This window comes from Acinonyx jubatus, chromosome A1, assembly GCF_027475565.1.
Source record: "Acinonyx jubatus isolate Ajub_Pintada_27869175 chromosome A1, VMU_Ajub_asm_v1.0, whole genome shotgun sequence".
Classification (NCBI taxonomy): domain Eukaryota; kingdom Metazoa; phylum Chordata; class Mammalia; order Carnivora; family Felidae; genus Acinonyx; species Acinonyx jubatus.
This window is the reverse complement of record NC_069380.1, coordinates 24502625-24521807: the sequence shown is the minus strand read 5'-3', so window position 1 is coordinate 24521807 and position 19183 is coordinate 24502625. Positions and strand designations below refer to the sequence as shown.

The following is a 19183-nucleotide window of genomic DNA, read 5'->3' as shown; positions in this document are numbered from 1 at the left end:
ATTTCGAGAGAGCGAGAAAGTGCAAGCAGGAGAGGGGCAGAGAGAGAGAGAGAGAGAGAATCCCAAGCAGGCTCTGTGCTATCAGTGTAGAGGCCAACGTGGGGCTCGATCTCACAAACCAAACCGTGAGATCATGACCTGAACTGAAATCAAGAGTCTGACACTTAACTGGTTGAGCCAACCAGGCACCTGAATATACTGTATTTTTATAATAAAGTAAACTAGGAAAAATCAAATGTTATTAAGAAAATCATAAGAAAAATACATTTACAGTACTATACTTTTCTTTCTCACATATCTGTGTGTAAGCGGATCCACGCAGTTCAAACCCGTGTTATTCAAGGCTCAAATGTAAAGATAAATGAGGGAAAAATTACCTCATATGTTGTAGTAAGATTCTGCACAATCTGAACTTGCCTGGAGGTTCTAGGAAAAGCTGATAAAACCTGGCCACTGGGAAAGAATAACACAGAATTTTGAGGTTAAATAAAAAAATTTAAATGAGGTTTATTTTTAAATAATCCTCTAGGTAATTGTAAAAAGGAAAAACAAAAACTTTAAATAGTAAAAGAAAAGAGGATCTTGCTACAGGCTAAGGGTTAAAAAGAGAATAAGAATGAAATATGGCCTTTTGTAGCAATGTGGATGGAACTGGAGAGTGTGATGCTAGGTGAAATAAGCCATACAGAGAAAGACAGATACCATATGGTTTCACTCTTATGTGGATCCTAAGAAACTTAACAGAAACCCATGGGGGAAGGGAAGGAAAAAAAAAAAAAGGTTAGAGCAGGAGCCAAAACATAAGAGACTGTTAAAAACTGGGAACAAACTGAGGGTTGATGGGGGGTGGGTGATGGGTATTGAGGAGGGCACCTTTTGGGATGAGCACTGGGTGTTGTATGGAAACCAATGTGACAATAAATTTCATATAGTGACAAAAAAAAGAGAGAGAACATACACTTTCTCATTCTTTCTGCTCCAAATCGACTGCCAAATCAATAGTTCTCTTGAATGGGAGTCAGTCTGCAGAGTACGGACTTCTTTCTTCTGTGTGTGTGTGTGTGTGTGTGTGTGTGTGTGTGTGCGTGCATGAGTTATAGTTTTAAAAATTAAATACTTGATGCATAAGGGAATATTAATGCTAACACTAGCTTATTACATAATAAAACGAATGCCTGGGAACCCATTAGGCCATTTAAGAAGTCCAATGTTAATGGTGTCCTTGAAGCTCCTTGTGGGTTCCTCCCCACTCTGCCTCCTTACCACATCACAAAAGGTACCCACTGCCCTAAATTTTCACTTTGCTCATTCCCTTACGTTTTCTCTGTACTATGGATTCTTGAACACATGACGGATTCTTGAATGTGTAGATTCTTAAGACATCCTTAGGTTTGCTTGATGTAACTCTATAAAATTCGTATACTGTACGTGTCCTTCGGTATCTTATTCCTTCTCCCTCAACATTGTATGTTCAAGGTTATCATCTGTGCTGAAGAATATATTGGGCTGGAATTTGTCTACAAGCGGAACTGCTACTTCTTGGGGTTAGATACATTTTAATTTCATAGAAATTGGGCAAGAGCTCTTACCACACAGTACAGCACAAACCTAGAAGGAAATGATGGATAAAAAAAGGCATCATGAAGAGAAAAAAGATAAACAAACAAGATATTTTCAGTATGTGTAACTGATAAAGGATGAGCATCTAGACTACAGAAAGGGATTATAGTACCCACTTGTCACAAAAAAAAATAATTGAATGGAAACACTGTACTTCATTAGTGAGTCAGAAAATTACAAATTAAAGTTGTAAGGGGATTCCATTTCACAACCACTCAATTGGAGAAATTAAAAAGTCAGACAGCATCCAGTGTTAGCAAGGAGGAAGGGCTTTAGGAAATCATTTCCACTACTGGTGAAAACATAAACTGGTACAAAAAGTTTGAGAAATAATTTGGTACTATTCTATAACATTAAAAAAAAAACATGTAACAAGAGCTCTGGAAATACAAAAGAGGTTATGACAACTTCTGCTTGTCATTATTAGCAAAGGCTTCATGGAGGTGATGATTAGGCAACTTAGAGTGTGTAAAGGCACTGTGGCAGGGGACAAAAGGGCACTGTTGGGGAATAGCAAGCTGTTCATCGTTGCCAAGTGTAGGATAGGAGAGTAGCTACATAGAAATGAGTTTGAAAACTTATTTCAGTCCTTCTCTAGAGAAAATTTTGAATGCATGCTGAGAAATCGGTCTTTATGTTGTAGGCAATTAAGAATTAGGAAAAGACATCACTTGACTTGTGACTTACGAGAATAATTTTGATAGAGTGGAAGATGGTTTTGTTTTAGAAAGCCCGATGGAAAGATTTTAAATTCTGGAAATAAGCCTATGGAGATTTGATTTTCAGAAGAAGGAAAGACTGGCTCACAGAAAAAAAAAACAGACTAGGAAATTTTGTGTCAATCTCTGGTAAGGTTTTAGCATTAAATTATTCAACCAGTGCTTAAGGAAATATGTTCAAGGGCAGATACTGCAGGACCATTCATAGTAACAATAACCAGAAACCCCACGAATGCTTGTCAGTAACAGAACTGTTGAACGCTGGTAGTGTCTGTACATTCTAGAATGTTTTGTAACCATTATAAAGAAGGAGTTAGATTTACCTGAGGGGGATTTACATGATGCACTAAGGGAGAGAAGCAAGATGTGGGGAAGTCTATACAATATTATCCCATTTTTGTGAAAAATAAATAAATTAGTAAAAGGAAAATTACCTGTGTCAAAAGCAGGAGAAAACTGATGAACGAAGAAACAGCACAGAGTTAACATTGATTTGGGTGGTGTGGAATGGCATTCGAAGGATTGGGTAGGTGAGGGAAGTGGGGAGAGGAAATAAGATTGCTTTTTAAAAGAGGGGTGATGGGGCGCCTGGGTGGCACAGTCGGTTAAGCGTCCGACTTCAGCCAGGTCACGATCTCGCAGTCCGTGGGTTCGAGCCCCGCGTCGGGCTCTGGGCTGATGGCTCGGAGCCTGGAGCCTGTTTCCGATTCTGTGTCTCCCTCTCTCTCTGCCCCTCCCCCGTTCATGCTCTGTCTCTCTCTGTCCCAAAAATAAATAAAAAACGTAGAAAAATAAATAAATAAAAGAGGGGTGCCTTGGGGGCTCAGTCAGTTGAGCATCCCACTCTTGATTTTGGCTCAGGTCATGATCCCAGGGTCATGGGATTGAGCCCGAGCCCCCTGTTGGGCTCCGTGTTGACCATGGCACCTGCTTGAGATTCTCTCTCTTTCTGCACCTGTCCCTCTCCCTCACTTGTGGACTCTCTCTCTCTCAAAAAATAAAGGTCTCTGTGGTCACGGAGTGTATATAAATATACAAAGAAATGCATGAAAGAATGATCACCAAAATGTTAATGATGTTTTCTAAAGGGGATGATATCTCGGTGTTTTTCCCCCCAATTTTATGCCTTTCCGGATTATTTATTCACCAAAAAAGAACTCTTATTTATAAAAAGCTACTCTGACTGTGAAAAAGCCACCCTTTTGCTAGCACATTCCTTATTGTTTTCCAAGGTGCTCTGAGCGCATCAGGGGAGTGGGTTGGGTTTTCTAACCCGGCACGTCCTGTTTGGGGAATTTTTTTTTCTAATCTTTTCTTTCACCATCTGCCATAATAGCTCTGACATTTCTAGGTCACTAAAATCCACTCTTTTCTCCAAGCTTCCAAAAACCATCCTAACAGCAATTAGCACCACCTTCCAAGGATCTAACTAAAATGTCAAATGCTGTGTCACGGGCAAGTGTACCTCTCTAGGGATACAGTCCCTTTCCTTTCTTAATATACTCGGCACTTCCACAGCCGGATTATTTCATGACTTAACCCTAGCTACTAGTTAAGAGGGTATGAGAAGGGGCATCTGGGTGGCTCAGTCAGTTAAGTGCCCAACTTCGGCTCAGGTCATGCTCTCATGCCTCATAGGTTCAAGCCCCGCATCTGGCTCTGTGCTGACAGCTCGGAGCCTGGAGCCTGCTTCAGATTCTGTGTCTCTTTCTCTCTCTGCCCTCCCCCACTTGTGCTCTGCCTCTCTGTCTCTCAAAAATAAATAAACGGGGGCGCCTGGCTGGCTCAGTCGGTTAAGCCTCCGACTTTGGCTCAGGTCATGATCTCGGGGTTTACGGGTTCGAGCCCCGCGTTGTCGGGTGTGGGGGGATGCTCTGGGCTGCTGACAGCTCAGAGCCTGGAGCCTGCTTAGGATCCTGTGTCTCCCTCTCTCTCTGCCCCCCCCCCTCACGCTCTGTCTCTCTCTCTCCTTCAAAAATAAATAACATCAAAAAATAAGATAAAATAAAACAAATAAATAAACATTAAAAAAATTAAAAAAAAAAAAGAGGGTATTAGGTGGGAGTAGATCCTGAGAGCTGAAGGTAAGGGATGACATTGCAGAATAACAATGGGGGTGTTGAAAGAGGTATACAATAGAAGCCAGGTGGCAGTGTTTCACCACCCTTGACTAGCTGGGCCCAATTATTTTAATGAACAGCAAGGTCAGCATGGCAGCCAGAAGGGCATGACCCGCGGAAATCTACGGGGTTAGTTAAGAGAACACAGAGTTCCCAGAAGCAAGATAAATACCGGTCAGCAAAAGTATTGCCCAACATTTACAATCAAAATAATCAAGGATGAATATGAGAGGAGCTAAGGGCACCTCTTCCAAACAAGAGTCACAACCCATCGCCCGGTTTCCAGGATGCAGGCCAGTTCTTAGACCCGGAATCTCCTGCCTGAAGTGGGGAGCCAGGTCCCCACAAGGAAAGACCCTGCAATGGCATAGAAAGGGTATATGATCGTGACTTCCTCTGTCCCTTCCCAAAGAAACTTATGGCAAATGTACTCGGGTAACTCTGAGTCATACTAGGGAAATTTTAAAGGTCTCGTGATCTGGGATAGCCTGGGAAATTCCCTCCCAAAGGAAGCGCCCATCTTATACTTCTCCTGATAAGGAAAGGAGCATGATTCCTGGGAGGTCTCGGGTTCTGGATCTACCTCACCTGGAAATACTGTTTCCACCCATTTCTTGGGTAACAGGAAAGAATATCATCTTTGTGACTAAGAGGCCCAGAGAAGAAAGTTTCAGGCTGTGGCATAAGAAGCCCTGACACTTGGGCCATATGGCCTGCCAGAATATAAAGGATTAGAGGCCTCTGTGGTGGGAAAAGATGCCATTTAGAGGTTTTGGCATGTCCCAACAGGAGGGTCACAGCATAGATACCTACAGGAAGGCCATGACATCTGCCAAGGAGAATTATACACCTTTCAAAAAAACCAGTTCCTGACATGCTACCGGGCCCTGGTAGAAAGGGAATGCCTGACCCTGGGTAACTCGTGGTCATGGAGTCAGTCTCACCCATCATGACCTGTGTCCTGTCATATGCACTCTGGCAGGCGGAATGATGGCCCCCTAAAATGTCCATGTCCTAGTCCCTAGAACCTGTGAGCCTTACATGGTGAAAGCGACTTTGCAAATATAGTTCGATATTTTGAGACGAGGCGATCGTGTTAGATTATCCGGGTAAACCCAGTGCTTTTGCAAAGATCCTCAAAAGTGGAGAGGGGAGGGGCGCCTGGGTGGCTCAGTCGGTTGAGCGGCCGACTTCGGCTCAGGTCATGATCTCGCGGTCCGTGAGTTCAAGCCCCGCGACGGGCTCTGTGCTGACAGCTCAGAGCCTGGAGCCTGTTTCAGATTCTGTGTCTCCCTCTCTCTGACCCTCCCCTGTTCATGCTTTGTCTCTCTCTGTCTCGAAAATAAATAAATGTTAAAAAAATTTAAAAAAAAAAGTGGAGAGGGGAGACAGAGCGAGGCAGAGGGAGACTTGGCCCTAGAAGAGATCAGGGTAATTCAGTGCAAAAAGGACTCAACCTGCGTCTGCTGCCTTTGAAGATAAAAGCAGGGGCCGCAAGCCAAGGAATGAGGGTGTCCTCTGGGCACTGGAAAAAGCAAAGAAGCAGATTTTCCCCTCGGAGCCTCTAGAGAAGAACACAGTGGTTGCTGACACCTTGATTTCAGGCCGGCGAGACCCATTTTTAATTTCTAAACTACAGAAAGCTAAGAAAATAAATTTGTGTTGTTTTAAGACCCTCCCCTGTGCTCATTTGTTACAGTAGCAATAGGAAACTAATACAGTTGTCACGTCGTGAGGTTCGGTGGGCCGACCAGCAAACCATCCTAAGACAGAAGCGGAACATCCGGGATCGGGGCGAGTAGGGTTCGGGGACACAAATGAGGTGCCTAAGCAGGTGGCCCAGACCCCTGTGGCATCCCCTACTGTTACACCAGGACCTCTCTCTCAGCTCATACTGACACCTGCCACATGTGGAGGTCCCTTATGACCAGCTAATGGAGGAGTGGAGTGGCCCTGAGAACACCTCTAGGATCACCAGCTGCAATATGTGTAATTGATGGAAGGCCCCAGCTGCTGTGCTGGAAATCTGTCCTCATGTTAGTGCTAAGGCCACAGTTTTCACTGGCTGCGTCCAGCTAATAAGTGAGCATGGCGGGGATACTAAGGCAGGCTCACTGCTGAAAGATGAGGGGCTCTTCTGATGGGTGACGTGAGCTCAAGAACTGTCTTATCAACTTTGCAAAACCTTTCTTAGAGGTGCACTATGATCTAAGACCTTCCGTGTTCCACTTTGCTTCCTCCTCTTTCTCCTCCACTGCAAACCTGCACTGCAGTCTCACATCTCTCCCTAGAACCTCTTCTTATCCCCTTCTCGCTTTTTTCCTCCTTTTCTCAATACATCTCTTGCATGTCTCATCCCACCTTGGCATCTGCTTTGTGGAGGACTATGGAAGTGGGGAGAAAGTACAATCTTTGTAGCACATTGTAACACCTAACATGGAGCACCCACAAAACAATAGGCACTCAATAACTATGTAAACAAAATAAGTGGGCAGTTGATGTCAGTTGGGCTCTGTCAAAAGTCACCCCAGTGCTGGCACAAAGGGCCCTTGAACAGAATAGCCATGATGGCAAAGGTGAAGCTATGCGTGGCCCCGCGGGATGGGTTCTTACTCACCAAGATTGATAGGGCAACTCTTGTTGCCAAATGTCCAACTTTCCAGCAACAGAAGCCAAAATCAAGCCCTTTAATCACACTATACCTTGAAGAGACCAAGCAACCGCTTGGTGAGAAATTGCCTACTTTGCTCCCCTTCTGCTCTGAGTCTTGATTTGCCTCTTCTACCTGCAGGGCCACAGCTAATGTTACCATACAAGGACTTACATAGTGTTTGATCGATACTGGATCTCACCTAATACTGTAACCAATTAGGGGATCCACTTTACAACAAGGGATGTGCAGAATGGGCACATTACTGTGGGGTCCACTGGGCATATCACCTACCACACCACTCAGAAGCTGCCAGCCTCATACAGCCATTAGAATGGATTAGCTGAGGTGCTAGCTTGGAAAGAGGCAACATCCTCTTAGGATGCAATATATATATATATATATATTTTTTTTTAATGTTTTTATTTATTTTTTGAGACAGAGAGAGACAGAGCATGAACAGGGGAGGGTCAGAGAGAGGGAGACACAGAAGTGGAAACAGGCTCCAGGCTCTGAGCTGTCAGCACAGAGCCCGACGCGGGGCTCGAACTCACGGACCGCGAGATCATGACCTGAGCCGAAGTCGGCCACTTAACCGACTGAGCCACCCAGGCGCCCCTGCAATATATATTTTAAATCAATAATCGTTATATGGTGTGGTGTCCCCACAAGCTAGAATACATGGTTCCAGGAACTAGGTTGAAGTAGCTTTTTTTACCATCCTTCCAGGTGAATTTGGGGAATTTGTACTTGAAATCTATAAATATGGCTCTGTAAATTTAAAAGTTCTGGTTCCCAGGGAAGAAAAGCTTCTTCGTGGCAAGAGTCTTGGCAAGAGTCTTGTTAAACAGACAGTTATTGCAGTCTCCTTGTCCCCAAAGATCATCAGGAAGGAGAAGAGTTATTCTGGAAGGTGTAAGTGACTTTGATCATCAGGAGGCTATTGAGGGGTGCATGCACACAATTGAGCTGGCAGGGAAGAATACATTCGGTATTCTTGATAAGCTTAGGCATTCTATACTACTCCCTTGTCCAATTTTGATGTATATGGACGAGGCCAACAGCCACGGCTCAAGAGGGCATGGTGATTGGAGGCTGAGACCTTTGAAGGTCAAAGGTCTGGGTCATTTCACCAGGTGCGTTGCCTAGACCATGGTAGGTGCTGTTGAGGGGAAAACAGAATGGATTGTAGAAAAGGAAAATTGTGAGTATTGCTTATTGTCTCAAGACCAGGTATAGCTGTGGTGGGATGCAGTTCATTCCACTAATGCTCCTCTCGTACCTTTCCTCCAGGAGAAGAGAGCAACCAGAATCCCAGAGGAGCTGCTCCCAAAGCTGATTTTTGAAGCAGATTGATCTGAATGGCACAAAAACGGAACTGTAGGAGGTGGCATATTGTGCTCCCCAGGTCCCCATCCAGGAAAGAACTTTCATTTTCCCAGCTCTGCAAGTGTCGGCAGCTGTCACTCGAGTCCCTTTCCAGGACTCTTCCTTGACTGAAGAAGGCCATGCTGCCAAGGTCATGCCCCCTCCCAAGTACAGTCCACCTCCCACTAATAAATATGGGTTATAGAGGCATATGCCCTTTGCCCCAGTTTGGGACAGCTCTGCAAGGACAACTCAGCTCTGCAAGGACAGCTCTGCAAGGACAACTCAGCTTCAGGGCTCCCAGGCCTTTGTGTGACCGTGTCACCGTTCAATCCCTTCTCTGCCCAGTTCTCTTTCCTTCATTCCTGCACAAATGTTGGTCCCAAGATCACTTTCCAGTAAACTTCCTACATGCAAAATCTCTATCTCAGAGCCTGCTTCCTGGGGAAACTATTCCACAACAGATACAAACATCTAATGTGTGGGATAAACCATGTAAGTGCTCTCTGAGATTGTATTCTCTGTCACATGAATGCAAAGTCAAAAGTTATTTGGGGCTGAGGTCGTCAGAGAGGGGAGGCACTCTGAGTTGGACTTCTGAGGTGGGCAGGATCTGGCAAAGAAAGGGAAGTGAGGCCAGATGACCGAGACAGGTGGAAGTTTGGCAAATGGATCGGAGATGAAATCGTATAAATGTTGATGTGTAAGTGGAAAGGCAAAATCAGAGCTCAAGGAATGACAAGTGATCCGGGTGGGCAAGAATATGGGGCTTATGTTGGAATGTACCGGGAAGTGAAATGAGTAAAATGGGCGGATGGGACCTGACCTGAATCAAGGGTCTTAAAACCTGGGGTCAGGATTGTGGCCCTTATTTACAAGGTGGTTGGGCCCCATTTGGGGAATTGAAACCAAAGAGTAAAAAACTCCAAGCCCCCTTTTGATGTGAGGTACAAAAAAGCGGGGAGTCATATAAGTAAATCCTTATCATTAGAATTATAATTCATTATAACGAACTTCCTGACGAGTGACGCTAACAATGGGATGGGATGCCTTACAAAGCGATGACCTCTCCATTATTCCAACAGGCCGAATTCCAAATCCATGAAAGGGAAGTGTTGTGTTGACTAGAAGATGAGGGCATTTTTCTAATGTAGTTGGCCCAAGTGAGTCAACAGAAAGAGAAAGAAAAAGAAAAGGTAAAGGTAAAAACGTGTGTTATCCCAATGAGTTTCTGTGTTGAGAAAAAAATTTGAGAAAATACAGAAGCATAAATTGGGAAAAGGGGAGGGCTAACATTATGACAGTAAGAACACACCATAAAATATATTAATGTGTCCAAGTGTCCAACGTGTCCAAGCTCACCAGCTGTGATGAGCTACACTCTTCTGTCTCCATCTGTTTGGCTAACGTGCCAGCACCATGGAATCAGGGAATGGGACGAGGGTCCTGTCAGGTCACCTAATGGAGAACTTACACAGTTCCTGAAAGTCAGCTTCCTGACTCTATGCCCCCTTACTTCATCAGAAAGAGGCTATGAAAAGTGGTCTGAGCGGAGAAAGGGAGGAGGGTGGTGCAAATATTTCTTCGGAGCAAATTGTCGCAGTTCGGTCAATACCCCTTCTCCCAAAGGGGATGAAGTTTGGGGGGCGTTACTTACTTCATTTCCACCTAAGAGGGAGGACTGCCGAGGGGTAATGGCACAGTCTGAACATGTTCCCTCAAGTTTAGAGACGCAAGGACTGGTGCCTGGCTTGCTTCCAAGGAAGCTAAACCTGAATGCACCTGGTCTCTAGTTGGCTGGAGAGTAATTAAAGCCAAACGAAGAAACCCCTCATGGTTCTTAGTTAGAACTCAGATGTTGACTGATAGTGTCGCCCACAGGGCAAGAACCTGGGAGTGAATGCAAGATTCCTAGGGGTGAAACATGGAGTCGTAAGAGATGCATCTATCCCTGGTCTGGAAAATTCCTCAGCAAAGGAATCTTAAACATTCCGAAGAAGTTAAAGCCCAAGAAAAGGACTAATGAGGAAAAGGGTCAGGTGTATGTATGGAGAGGGATGAAGGGTTGTTCTCCTTTAAAGACTGACATTTGCATAATATCTTGAGGGGACCCAATAGTCTAGTCTCTAAATCGAGATTGTCTGTGCGTTAACACGACCCCAAAATTATCAGTTACTTGAGAGCGGACTAAAAAGTCAGAATTTGCACACTTTCCCTGCAGGGGCAGAGAAAGATTATTCCGTCACATGGAATGTAATGGGGCAAAGGGACACGAAAACATAAAGACATGTTTTGATTGCATCTGTGAAGTGATACAGTTACGGGATTTAACTAATAGCCGTTTGAAAATTAAAAAAAAAAAAACAACCAGTCTTGCATTAAATATAGAATTAAAAGTGTGAGCACAGTGAAATAACAGGTCGTTTTACACAAAAAAATAAACCAGTGCTCAAAGAGGACAAGTAAATCGTCCAAGGCTGCATAACTTGTAAGTCGCAGCTCCGGGGCTATCTCCAGATTAATACTAGACAGCATTTCCTCTGTTGCTTCCCCTCTAAGAATATGATTATTTTCATCAAGCTCTGTCCCCTGCTATGGTTTACAAGGAGAAGGTTCACATTCGCCCTAGTTCTGAAAGATTATGTTTGAATTTGAAAAGCTGGGGAGACGCCTCTGAACAATGGAACATAGCTCAAGGCTACAATTTTGTTTTATGCACTACAGCTTTTTAAGGCCAATGGTGCCCTGCTCCTTCAGATGAAAATAATATATCAGGGGGAACCAAGGGAAAGAGAATAAACTGGTCTCCAGGCGGCAGATAGTGTATGAAGTCGACAGAAGGAACAAGTCCTCTGGTCTATTAATAATTCAGAAGCCCTCTCTCCCCAACCATCCTCCACTCTCCCATTCTTTTTCCTTCTTTTCTTTGCACTTTCCCCCACTTGTCTGTTTCAAATAAATAGCCTCCGCTGACAGGCTGCACTTAGGTAATCAGAGCACAACACAATTAATGTCTCTTGTTTAGAAGGTTCTTGCTAGTATTTCATTTTTGCCCTTTCCGGTGTTTGGCCTTTAATAGCAACTGACTACAGAGACCTGTTTTGGTTTTTGTTTGTTTGCTCGACTGCCTTCCTCTCTGGCATATGGCATTTATGCCTTTGAAAGTTTTTTTGTTCTCTTTCCGGGGGCGTTTCACTGATGAGACGTATCAAAATGCACCTCCAAACCAGCCGCTAAGAGGTTGCCGGAACACGAAGCGTTATTAGGAAAATGATCCCGACAAGAAAACGGTAACAAAGAACAGCTTTAGGGAAAAGCCAGGCTGTTAGCTCTTTTTAGAAGGGGTTGTATTCTCGCCCCCAGAGATAATTCATCAAAGTCTCTCGCCCTGAATGAAATTAGATTTCCCTTTTAGCTTCGATAATAGGCCGTAAATATATATATATATATATATATATATATATATATATATATATAATTTAGGCCGTATATAATTAATAGGCCGTAAATATATATATATATAAAATTATATATAATTTATTTTATTTGTGTAATATTTAGTTCCACTAAACTGTTACATGCTTTCGCCATTTCGAAGTGACATGGGAAAGCTTTTGGAGTATCTCGTCAATGATTGCCTTCTCTAGGAATTCAGTTCACAGTGTGACCCAGATGGTGGCAGGCAGGTGAGCTCACCGAGCTCCACGGCAGCCAGCCCCACCCCCCCACCCCCGAGGATGCTGGCGAGGGGCTGGCCCGGCATCACCCCTCACCCACCGCAGGCGAGGACCGTGATACCGGACTTCCAGCCCGCATCTCTCCCAGGCTGCACTCCGGACCACCTGTCTTCTCTCTGCAAACTCACTATGACTAAGTCTGACCTCCATCAAATTGCTCTCTTCCTAACTTCTAGACTGTTTAGAGGCGGTACTACGCAGTGAAACGAGTTGGAATGAGGGGAACGTGGCTTTGAATCCAAACTCTTCGCTTCCTGTTTGATTGACCCTTTCTAGGGCTCAGTTTCCCTCTCTTTAAGATGGCATCACCACGATTCCTAGGGTGTAGGAGATGACATTTCCAAGTCGCCGAGCCCAGCGCATGGGGCAACACAGGTGCCAAATAACCATGTGTCTCCTCCCTTTCTCCTCTCTGTAGATGACACTGCCAATGTCTACAGTACCCAGCTGGACACGTTGATATCAGTTTTCCTCCTTCCTTCTTGCTTACCTTTAATTAAAACCAACCACCAAGTTATGGGATGTTAGATCTGGCAAGGATTTTAGAAATCATAGTCATCTGATTCATTGATAACACACAGAGGTGTGAGTCACCAATTATTGTAGCAATTTGACTCCCACGTCAATTCAATGACAATCGTTATTTGGTGATGGAATTTGTTGCAGGACACTTGATAATCATATTGAACAAAAAAGAGTCAACCAAGTACAGTTAAATCGGTGATGATGTACAAACACAGCGTTAGGCTCTCAAGCTCTGTTTTCTTAAATGCTGTCCAGCGGCTCTTTCTGACCTAGAAAAGTTTTTTTTGGTACGCTTTTCCCTGTCCCTAGTATGTCCTTCCTCTCTTTACCATTCCCTAAGGGGGGAGAGGCATTTGTCTCAGAGATAATTAGAGAAGAAAAGAATCATAGAAGCCAAACGAAGGGGAAATAATAAGGTAATCCCAAAGGAAACAGTATCAATTTTTAAAACTTATGAATTCACTAGTTAATACATTACAATCTTACACATAACTTGGAACTATTCGTTATACATTATATTCTATGTGCTGGTTCATTTGTGTTCTGCTAACTGGTTTTAGAAGAAAATCTCTAGGGAATCACGCTCATAAGCAAAATAAGAATTAGATATGCCTCTATATGTGTTCTTTATAACACAACGACTCTTCCTTTCCTATCCTATGTAAATACCCTTGCTCAACCCAAACCTCATATTTCATACCTTTTACCTTCTTCTCCTTCCTATGTTCCACGTACAAGAGGAAAGTATTCATAGCTACCCATGGTTGTTTTATTCCTAGTTAATGCAAATTATCCGGTTCGTATATTTTGGAGGTGGAGACCAAAAAAAATGCAAACCATGTGATGTGTTAGAGTGTAAATAATCATTTTTATAAAAAGCTTCTGTTTCTTTAATCTCCCTAGCCACTGACTGTACATATCATCCAGCATTCTCTCAGTAATGAAACTAGAGCCAGAAACAAAAACAAGACCCTGGATCTGGTGAGATCCTTATTCCACTGAAAGGTACTATTTGTCGGGCAACAAGGAAAGTTTCTGAAAGAGCTGACCTTCGAGCTTTTAACATTTTGCGCCCCAGGTTAGTGCACTGACTGGAATCCACGTGGGGCAAACAAGTGAGGAAAATGGCCCCCCACCATCGACGATTCTATTGGGTTACCTCTGAAAAGCGAAGACATACAGCTCACACGAGAGGAAGATGGCTGCAAGAACTCCAAAGCTATAAAGCTTCATCCCAGCAGCGATTTGCTGAACAACAAAATTCTCTGGAGAAATGGGCCCCGATGCCTGGTTACATAAGAGCCTTCTTTACACACTGGTTAAAATATAATGCCACAGTCCCTCTCATTCCTGCGATCAATTGACTTCGCTTCTATTTCCGCCCTCAAAAAATAAAGTATGATGAGAGTTTGACCAAATAGAAAATATTTAACTCCTCAGGGACGATGAGGCCAGGAGAAACAGTGTAGGAATGTTGCAGAAACGTGTCTGGTTCGTTGAAGAGCCATAACCCTGGAGTCTTGACTAATGGCTCATAACCCGTGCTGAGGGAGGTCTCCAGTGGAGTACTAAAGAGATCTTCCCTTGTCTCTATCTTTGCAACATTTTCGACTTAGATGAAGACGTAGAAGGTGAGTTTCTGAAATTTGTGACTCTTACAAAGGTTGAGAAGGAGAACTTGTATGGAGAATTACAGGATCTCCATTTAAAGAGATGTTTCCTTGTTCATGTGAAGTGATGGGCCCACCTGTAAGAGAATAGGAATATTATGTCCCAGAGAGTTCTTTGAGCCATAAAGAAAAATCAAGTTGCTTTGAATTCATATTTATTTAGGAAAGGCCACCAGAAGAGCCATTATCTAAATTGAAGCTATCACATGTCATTCTGAAGATAGTATCTTAGAACATTTTGTCTGGTTTAAGGCCACATCTTACCTCTGTAAGTGGACGAAGCCTAGGTATTCTCTCTAAATTCCCACTGGTCTATGCATTTCTTGAGGTCAGGGCAGGCAAATTTGCAAAATAAAACAACATTCCAACAGTAGACTTCTGAGAAGGAGAGGATGCAGATTTCAAACGTCTCTCTCTGAGAGTCAAAGCTATTAAAACTTATTTAATGGACTAAACGTGATCTCCACTGAAACTGCCTTTTGTGTAAGAAAGAAGAAAAAAAAAAAAAGAACACGCAAGTGTATCTGATCATTTTAGAGAAAGACACACAGGTAGAATAGACCAGAAATCCACTAGGATATAGTTACCTACAGCAGGTGGGTAGAAAACTGAGTGGAAAAGATGAAAGAGTAAGAACAGGGAAGAAGAGATGGGAGAAAGAACACTTCTTGGAGTAAACGTTTTTGAATAGTTCAGAATTCAAAAACTACAGAATTTTTAGGACCACGTTAATTTTTCACTTACTCGAAACAAACAAGTAAATAAAGTGACTACAAGCAAAAACACATGAACTGAATTATGTTTTTGAAAGACATTTTAAAAAATGTATTTGGGGGCGCCTGGGTGGTGCAGTCGGTTGAGCGTCCAACTTCAGCCAGGTCACGATCTCGCGGTCCGGGAGTTCGAGCCCTGCGTTGGGCTCTGGGCTGATGGCTCAGAGCCTGGAGCCTGTTTTCAATTCTCTGTGTCCCTCTCTCTCTGCCCCTCCCCCGTTCATGCTCTGTCTCTCTCTGTCCCAAAAATAAATAAACGTTGAAAAAAAAAATGTGTTTGTTTTGAGAGAGAGAGAGAGAGAGAGAGAGCGCATGGGGAGGGGCAGAGAGAGAGGCAGACAGAAGATCAGAAGCAGGATCTGTGCTGACAGCAGACAGCCCGACGGCCTAAGTCAGATGCTCCACCAACTGAGCCCCCCAGGAGCCCCAAACTGAATTATGTTTTTGGTGAGTAACATAACTGCACTTGAAAGGGAGAGAGGAAAAACTAACCCAAGGACTTTGACTTTGTTTTTGTTTCAAACACGAAAAGTAACTTTAAAGTAACAGTCAGTGGTTAAAATGTACTGAAAAAAAAAATTTACTGACAAAGTTTTCCGGTTTCTGTAGTCCCTATTGATTTGTATCCGATGTCTCCTTTCCAGGTTTACGTTTCTTCGCGCCGAAGCAATCTTTCAAAAGTTGCTTTAGTGAAGATCTATTGGTCGTAGAGTCTGTTACACTTTGTATGTCTGACAAGAACTTCATTCTACCCTCCCCTTCAAGGACTAGTTGAACTGAACGCAATGTTCTAGAACGACAGCTCTTCCATCGTCTTTTGGCATCTACTGTTGCACGGTAGGAATCTACCGTCAGGTCTTGTTCCTCTGTAGATCATCTCTTCTCTCCACTCAATGGCTTTTAAGGAAGTATGGATTAGCTTTATCTTTTATACTTTTCAGATCCATTACTCCTGTCTAGATGTGAATTTATTTTTTATTATCTAGCTTGGAACCTGGAATGTAATTTTGATCGGAGGACTTAGACATTTCTTCAATTTGGGAAAACCATTTTATTATTTCTTCAGCAATTGTAGAGAGAGGGAGATACAGAATCTGAAACAGGCTCCAGGCTCTGACTTTCAGCACAGAGCCCGATGCAGGGCTCGAACTCATGAACCGTGAGATCATGACGTGAGCCGAAGTCAGACACTTAACCGACTGAGCCACCCAGATGCCCCTAGAATACTTATTTAAAAAAATTTTTTTAATGTTTATTTATTTTTGAGAGAGAGTGTGTGAGCGGGGAAGGGGCAGAGAGAGGGAGACACAGAATCTGAAGCAGGCTGCAGGCTCTGAGCTGTCAGCACAGAGCCCGATGCAGGGCTCGAACTCATGAACTGGGAGATCATGACCCGAGCTGAAGTCAGATGCCCAACTGACTGAGCCACCCAGACGCCCCAAGAATACTTATTTTAAACTGGTTCTTGGAGTTTCTACACCATGATAGTATCATGGCTTTCAAAGATCCAGTCATCAGTCAGCATGACTTAAGTTAGTTACTGGCTTAGTTACTCCTCTGTCTCTTATAGACCAGCAGATACTTAGGAACCAGTCCTAGGCAGCAGTGGGCACTATCTTTTTAAAACTGAAGTACACAGGGGTGCCTGGGTGGCTCAGTTGGTTAAGTGTCTGACTTCACCTCAGGTCATGACCTCGTGGTTTGTGAGTTTGAGGCCCAGGTCGGGCTCCGTGCTGACAGCTCAGAGCCTGGAGCCTGCTTCAGATTCTGTGTCTCCCTCTCTCTCTGCCCCTCCCTCACTCATGCTCTGTCTCTCAAAAATGAATAAATGTTAAAAAAAATTTTAATTGAAGTACGTACATTGAAATACACAGATCTTAAGTGTATGGTTAGATTAGTCTTGAAAAATACATACGCTTGAGTAACCCACACCCCTCTCAAGGTATAGAACATTTCCATCATTCCAGAAGTTCTTTGATATTTGTCCCAGTTTCCCCTCTACTCTAGCAGCCTCTCTTCCGATTTTATCACCAGAGGTTAATTTTGCTTGTTTTAGAACTTCATGGAATCATATACTGTCCTAGCCGGTTCAGGGTGTTGTAGCAAAAATACCATAGACTGAATGGCTTAAACAACAAACACTTGTATTTCTTACAGTTCTGGAAAGTGGGAAGTCCAAGACCAGGGCAAAGATTCGGTGCCGGTGAGAACCCAGCTCTTGGTTCATAGATGGCTGCCTTCTGGCTGTATCCTCACATGGTGTGAAGAAAATGAAAACGAAATGATAGAGCCCTCTGGGATCTCTTTTATAAGTGCAGTGATCCCATTCATAAGGGACCCACCATTATGATCTAATCATCTCCCCAAGGCTCCATGTAAATACCATCGTATTGGAGACTAGGTTTCAATATACGTGTGAGGGATGAGAAGGACACAGACTTTCAGTCTATGGCTTGTAGCCTGTACTCTTTTGTGTCAGGTTCCTTTTGTTCTTTCGCATTGCTGTGTGTGTCAGCAATTTATTCCTTTTCATTGTTGAGCAATATAACAGTATTTGTTTACCCATTCTCCTGTCAATAGACATCCGGGATGTTTTCAGTTTGGGGCTATTATGAGCAGAACTACTCCGAATATACTTGTGCAAGGCTTTTTTGGTGGATAAGTGTTTTCATTTCTCTTGGGTAAATATCTAGAAGTTGAATTGCTAGGTAATAGGGATACTTCGTGTTATAAGCAACTGTTGTGCCTTTTTCCAAGGTGATTGCACCATTGGACGCTCCCACGGACACCCTATTAGTTGAGCCTCTAGTTGAGCCACATCCTTGTTGTTCCCTGATGCAGTGTTTTTTTATTTCAGCCATTCTAGTGAAAGTGTGGCGCTAAGTAATTGTGATGTTAATTTACATTTCATAATGACTGATGATGTTAAGAATTTTGGCTGTGTGTGTGTGTGTGTGTGTGTTCAGATCTTTTGCCTGATTTTTTTTAGTTTATTTATTTATTTTTAGAGAGACAGAGATAGCACGAGTGGGAGAGGGGCAGAAAGAGAGAGAGAGAGAGAGAGAGAGAGAGAGAGAACCCCAAGCAGCACTGGCACTGGGAACACAGAGCCCGATGCAGGGCTCAAACCCACAAAGCCACGAGATCACGACCTGAGCTGAAACCAAGAGTCAAATGCTTAACCGACTGAGCCACCCAAGCACCCCAATTGCCTGATTTTTAATCATACTGTTCGTGTTACTTCTGATTTGTAGGAGTTACTTATATTCTGGACATCAGTCCTTTGTCACGTAGAAGTGTTATGAATATATCTTCCCGAAGAAGACTCTTGTTAGAATCTTTTGACCATTTTGGAAAATTCAATTGTTTCTCTTTTTGTCGTACCTTATAGGAGTTCTTTATATACTCTGAATCTGGCTCCTTTGTCTAGATATATGTTTTGTGAATATTTTTTGTCACTTGGTGGCTCACCCACTTTTTATTGGTGCCTTTTGAAGAACACACATTTTTAATTTTGCTGAGTCCAAGTTATCCATTTTTCTTTGGTTATTGGTATGTTCTGTGTCTTGTTTAAGAAGGTTTTGATGAGTTCAAGGTCATGGAACTGTGCTTGAAGCTTTATAGTTTGGGCCTTTATTTTAGGCTTATGATCCATCTCGAATTAACTTTTGTATGTGGTATGAGGCAGAGTGTGAGGTTGTTTAGCCTCCTAGACACCCCGTCCTTCTAACACCATCGACTAAAAACTTTCTTTTCCCTGTGGAATCACTTTGCCAATGTTTTTGCAAAAAGTCCATTGACTGTGGAAGTGTGAATCTATACCATTAAGTTTTGCAGTGATTTTTTTTAATGCTATTTATTTATTTATTTATTTATGAGAAAGAGAGAGAGAGCAGGGGAGGGGCATAAGGAGAGGGAGAGAGAGAGAGAGAGAGAGAGAGAATTTTAAGCAGGCTCCATGCCCAGCATGGCGCCCCCTGTGGGGCTCAATCTCACAACCA

The 19183-nt window shown here is 43.3% G+C and overlaps 1 protein-coding gene and 1 long non-coding RNA gene across 3 annotated transcripts in view; one reads left to right on the top strand and one right to left on the bottom strand.

The window, feature by feature from the left end:
* CPB2 (carboxypeptidase B2) overlaps positions 1-14054 on the bottom strand; it is a 50291-nt gene extending 36237 nt beyond the window's left edge. The window contains exons 1-2 of the mRNA XM_015068917.3: positions 13899-14054; positions 378-453 (exon numbers count right to left, since the gene is read on the bottom strand). Of these exons, the coding sequence (XP_014924403.1) occupies positions 378-453; positions 13899-13972 (150 nt within the window). The 5' untranslated portion in view covers positions 13973-14054. The remainder of the gene's footprint in view (positions 1-377; positions 454-13898) is intronic.
* LOC106971977 (uncharacterized) lies at positions 13987-17832 on the top strand. 2 transcript variants are annotated; one of them, XR_003421880.2, is made up of 3 exons: positions 14014-14370; positions 15827-16090; positions 17340-17832. It is a non-coding gene; the product is annotated as an uncharacterized LOC106971977 (long non-coding RNA). The 2 variants fall into 2 exon arrangements; XR_008295539.1 differs by having other exon boundaries at positions 13987-14370; positions 15827-17832.
* Positions 17833-19183: the final 1351 nt, after the last annotated feature.